This window comes from Papilio polytes, unplaced genomic scaffold (assembly GCF_000836215.1).
Source record: "Papilio polytes unplaced genomic scaffold, Ppol_1.0 DF822067.1, whole genome shotgun sequence".
Classification (NCBI taxonomy): domain Eukaryota; kingdom Metazoa; phylum Arthropoda; class Insecta; order Lepidoptera; family Papilionidae; genus Papilio; species Papilio polytes.
The window spans coordinates 9,729,666-9,734,770 of NW_013527137.1; the positions used below are offsets into that span (position 1 = coordinate 9,729,666).

The 5,105-nt window shown below is 31.3% G+C and overlaps 2 protein-coding genes across 2 annotated transcripts in view; one reads left to right on the forward strand and one right to left on the reverse strand.

Annotated features, from left to right (window-relative positions):
- LOC106106942 overlaps positions 1 to 1,560 on the forward strand; it is a 3,878-nt gene extending 2,318 nt beyond the window's left edge. The window contains exons 5-9 of the mRNA XM_013287601.1: positions 1 to 37; positions 136 to 308; positions 455 to 562; positions 810 to 963; positions 1,309 to 1,560. Of these exons, the coding sequence (XP_013143055.1) occupies positions 1 to 37; positions 136 to 308; positions 455 to 562; positions 810 to 963; positions 1,309 to 1,560 (724 nt within the window). The remainder of the gene's footprint in view (positions 38 to 135; positions 309 to 454; positions 563 to 809; positions 964 to 1,308) is intronic.
- Positions 1,561 to 2,281: 721 nt separating this feature from the next.
- Positions 2,282 to 3,814, reverse strand: LOC106107050 (LYR motif-containing protein 4). Its single transcript, XM_013287733.1, has 3 exons — positions 3,657 to 3,814; positions 3,409 to 3,529; positions 2,282 to 2,507 (listed from the first exon to the last, which is right to left on the reverse strand). The coding sequence occupies exons 1-3, from the start codon at positions 3,743 to 3,745 to the stop codon at positions 2,451 to 2,453; spliced, it is 267 nt and encodes an 88-aa protein (XP_013143187.1). The 5' UTR covers positions 3,746 to 3,814; the 3' UTR covers positions 2,282 to 2,450.
- Positions 3,815 to 5,105: the final 1,291 nt, after the last annotated feature.

Sequence of the window (5,105 nt, forward strand, 5' to 3'; positions counted from 1 at the left end):
TGAACACGAAATGTCTATGGACGTAGAGAACGCAAAAGTAAGCACGTATAAATATTTTTACTGAACCATTCCGTAAAATGAAAGCCATAATGAAACAATTGTGTTGGAAAATATGAACATAAAGATTATTTTTAGGAACAAGACACAGAAAAGAAAGAGAGCAAGTCCCCGAACCTACAGGCGCTGGTGGACGCCATCGGCAGCAGGATGCGGGACATCGAGAACGTGGTGCAGAGGATGAGCCAGAAGGTGCACAGGAACAAGCCGCAGTCCGACATAGGCAATAGCATGAACAGTATCGAGAGGAGGTAAGCTGTACTTAAGTAAGAAACTAGAGTAACCAGCATTGGACCTAATGGAAAGACTATACTGTTAGTTTAAAAATGTAAAATAAGATCTTATTGTAGCTGCTTTGAATTAATATTTAATTTTAATGTTACCTTAAAAATTTCAGGTCTGAAGATATACAAACTCGTAAAGGCTTAAGTCAAGACATTAAAGAGCACGACCACGAAATCGTCCTTTCTAAAAATCAGTATTCAAACAGCGAATCTTTTAAACGGTATGTGTGCGTTTTATTAATAGTTAATTATACGTTATTAGTAAGTAAATTAGAAATTGAGAGAGGAAAGAAAAAATTTAATACCATGTCGGTCCTTGAATACACAATACATAACATCCACCTAACCTAACACATGTGTTAGGTTAGGTTGTTTTAAAAGTACCCTCTGACATGACGATCAACAGACAAGCTTTACAATAATACTAATATACTATTTGTAATACTGTTGTGTATGAATTCTTTTTAGTTTCAAATCTCCGTCTATTTATAACAGAGTCAAACATATGCACGGCACAACAGAGCCCAATAGCGATGTGCCCTTGTACGTAGAGGATACCAACTTAAACGGATACTTCAGTGACGTCAGCAACAGTATACTGCGGAGAGTCGGACTGCCTAAAGTAAGTTATAATTATACTGTATTCAAAATAGGTTAAGAACAGGTAGCGTGCCCATTTGCACATTCAAATGCCAAGGACCCTGTTGGTCAAATGCCCAGAACGATGGTAAGCAAACGCTCAGGGCGCTGTGGGGCAAATTCCCTGAGCGCTGTTGAGTAACCACCCAGGCCGCTGGACAAAAAAGGACACAGGTCTGTGAATCATAGTTCCACATAATACTGTTTACTCCCCACCCCCAAAAGTGCTTAAAACTGGGGCGCCCTTAAAATCTCGCAAAGGGCTCATGTAAGCGGTTAAACTGGTTTTATACTATTTTATTTTAAAGGATTCTATTTCCTTTTAAAGGAACCTATCGCAACATACATGGCTCCAGTTGAAAATCGGGTAAAACCTCAAGTTCATACAATAGTCGTCAGTTCAGGAGAAATAGAGAAGTCAAAGAAGAAGAAGCGAACTCACAAAAAGAAGAAAGTAAATAAAATCCACAAGAAACATCACTTGAAAGAAGAAAAGAAAAAACATTTCAACAGAAAGAAATCGTCTGAAATAGAGAAGAATGTTGTATCACTTGAAGATAGCAGTTCTGTTACTTCTTAATTGTAGATTTTTATATGTTTATGTATATTATGTACATGTGTATAATATGTAATATATTTGAACAAATCCTTTGATAACTTGTTCACTTTTAAGTAAAAGTACATAAAAAATGAAATCTTTACACTAGCTTTCACTACGTATAAACCTAGAAAAATAAATTGTTATCTTCGGTTTTCCTTTAAAAAAAGAGACGACTGTTTTTGTAAGGTTGTAACATCAGTGAATACCAAGTTAAGAGTACATAGACAAGCAGGATGTTTTTATGGTAACATGCTTGACCAGAGACAACTAATTTAACTTTGATAAAGTGAAAAGAATAAAATATGCATTTATATCTATTTTAATGATTTGAATGATTCAGGTACAATGTTCATACACTGCACAAAAAAAACACATTACATAAAACTAAATAACAATAATGCTATTCATGAAAATGTTTTCTATTATTAAATAAAACAGGGATTGAAATAAAAATAAATGAAAACATTCATTACTTTAACAGATAATTTATATTGGATATTGCCAACATTAAAAATAATAAAATATTTACAACCTTCTTGCCAGCATAAAAACTAATTTAAAATATAACTGGCAACACTAAGGAATACTTATAATTGTTTTTTTCAATTAACTAAAAATACAATCCAAAATCTTCAAACAGTAATAAAATGGTATTTGCCATCAACCAATATTCTTTTAATACTTAAGTATTAGACAGAAATTTAACCTTTTCATAAATATATTTCACATACATACTTCATATATTTACTTACAACACTAGATTAAAACTTATACAGCAGAAATTAAATATTTGCATTGCTTATGTATATTCAATTGTACTTGTAGTATGCAGCTATAACAAAGATTTTTCCCTTTCAAGTTTGTGTTGTCTACTGCTGATTTTCTATGACAAGCTTATCTGTGCTATACATTTCTCCAATAATAACCTGGAAGAAAATATTTAAAAAGTGAAACATTAAAATCTATTTTTAATAATTTCTTGATTTTATAATATTGTTTATGGCAATGATCTCCATAACTTATACAAAACACTGAAATAATATCACATACTAATATAATAAAGCGTAAACTCACACTTATAACTTAGTTACATAGGATATCAGAAATCACAGTATATTTTTTAATAAAAACCCTACACATACAACATACTTTAGGGTATATATTTTGATACTATAAACTTAGGGATTAAATATTTTGGAAAAAAAAACATCAGGGAAAGGGACAAAATCTACAAACTTACATCAAGAAAACGAAGTTGCCATGGTAACGGTAATTGTTACTCAATTTCAAAGAGCATTATTATTTGTGCATTTGAATTTTGACATTTGTAATTGAAAATTTCACAAATGTGAACAATAAAATAAAGTTATTAAAACTTTCGTGAGACATTATACTACATAAATTATAACACGGCTAAACTTATGTGATAACAGTGACCGTCGCAACGCGATAGCGAGTATACCCGATTAATCACTCATCCTGAAGAAGGACCCCCAACGGGTTCGTAACTGTCGGTGCCTACACCGAATGTTATCACGTGAGTTTAGCCGTGTTATAATTTATGTAATAAAATAAAGTTTTTAAGATTTCATGCGGAATAAGCCACATGGGAACAGCTCATCTAGTATAACTGTGAGTAAACAATGCAAAAACTTAAAAGGATTTATAAATACACCTGAATATTAATCTTATAACTATATAAGCATCAGATACCTGCATGCATATACTTGAATCAAATAAAATACTAAAAACCTTCCAAGATGCTATTGATTATTACTGATATATATACTTAAAGTAACTAAACATAGTAAATGCAAAAATGAATACCTGTCGTTTGATGATTTCCAAGTTATCCTTTGCAAAGTCATATTCTGTTTTTATTAACTTATGATCTTGAAGTGATTTGTGCTCTTTGAAGGCATCTCTTACTCTTCGCAATGCGTATGATCTGAAATATAGGGAATTCTAACAATGTATTAACCATAAAAAGAAATACAATAATATTTATCCAATCTTATCATTCACTGGAGAGTAATTTTAGGTTATGTAATTTTTCGTACTTGTGCAACACTTACCTAAAGTTGTAATTACTAAATTTTTGAGATTCTCTTAGTAAAGACTTATAAATTGCTAGAATATGAGTTTTTGAAATATTTGATGCCATCTTAAATATTATTTACAAGATGATGTTTATGCAGCAGACCCAGATTAGAGATACCTTATCAATGTCAAAAACAAATGTCAATTGTCATTGTCAATATGACTTCTGTCCTTTATGTCATCTTTCATGACAACCACAGATAATCCTTTATTTATCACTAGCTTTTATCTACGACTCTGTACTGTACATGTAAAATTAAAAAAAAAACAGAAGCAACTAGGTTATGGTGTTTTCCTACTGATGTTCTCGTACTTATCATACTTTCCTCTGCAACTATTCCTTTCACAGAGATCTGTTCAGCAGATTACGAGGCTGCAAACTAACAAACATTCAGCTTCTCCTATCTTGAAAACAAAACCACTTAACATCATCTCTCCTACATTATCCTACTTCCATAAGGTCGGGGCACCGGGTTTTCATCTCCAAATAACTTTATCATCCGTTATCTCAGTCATCAGTCCAGAAAACAAAATCAAACTATTTGCTATTTTTTTTAATCGAATTCCAAAATTAAAAAATGCCGATATTCTCCCGTGCCGTTGCCGCTCCCTATAGTAAATGTCGCTTTTAAAATGACATTGTTAGTTCACAAAAACCTGCAAAAACGACTTATAAGATGATGAGACTTACGCGCCACCAACTACGCCACCGAGGCTGCGAGTAACGTGATGTTTTAAAAATGATTCCATAAACAATTTAAGAACACTATGAAATATTTATGGTAATAAAAATAATACCTACCTACAATAAGTTAAATGATAAAGATCACATCTCATTAAAAGTTCTGGCGTCGATTATTACAAATTATAGGTATTCGAAAAAAGTATGTTATTAAAGATTTATTATTGTGTGTTATATTGTGATTTTAAAAAATGTTTTCACTTGGTGGTGCTTTTGTAATGAAGACTGACAACGGAACATTTAAAAGGCATAACGAAACGAGACTTAATTGGTGAGGGTTTTCATTAGTCGCAAGACTTTTAATTTAAAAACCTAAATGACAATAATTAAAAAATTGGTTGGTATTATTAAGTAGTAATATTATGTAATTTATTTCTTATGCATGTAAATATTGTATATCTAGTAATAGTAAAACATATACAATGTTTTATTATTTTCGTTTATCAAACTTTAATAAAATTTTTATCACTACATAAAGGCCGGTAAACGATGGATTTAAAAAAAATGTTGAGATGAAAAAAAATTGGAAAACATTATTGTGATTAAATTTAAATTTGATACCAGAGGAGTTGTTATTGTTTATCGTTGCCATTTATCGTAGCAGTTCTTTTAACAGAAACTGGACATAGACATAGGATCTGCTACGAAGAATAATTATCTTTTTTTTATTAGATTCTATTAA

Excerpts from the sequence above, each read along its gene's own strand:
- LOC106107050 (XM_013287733.1), bottom strand. The coding sequence starts at position 3,745 with ATGGCATCAAATATTTCAAAAACTCATATTCTAGCAATTTATAAGTCT. Across the intron at positions 3,530-3,656 it reads TTTAGTAATTACAACTTTAG|ATCATACGCATTGCGAAGAG; the intron begins GTAAGTGTTGCA and ends CCTATATTTCAG. Across the intron at positions 2,508-3,408 it reads TGGAAATCATCAAACGACAG|GTTATTATTGGAGAAATGTA; the intron begins GTATTCATTTTT and ends ATTTTCTTCCAG.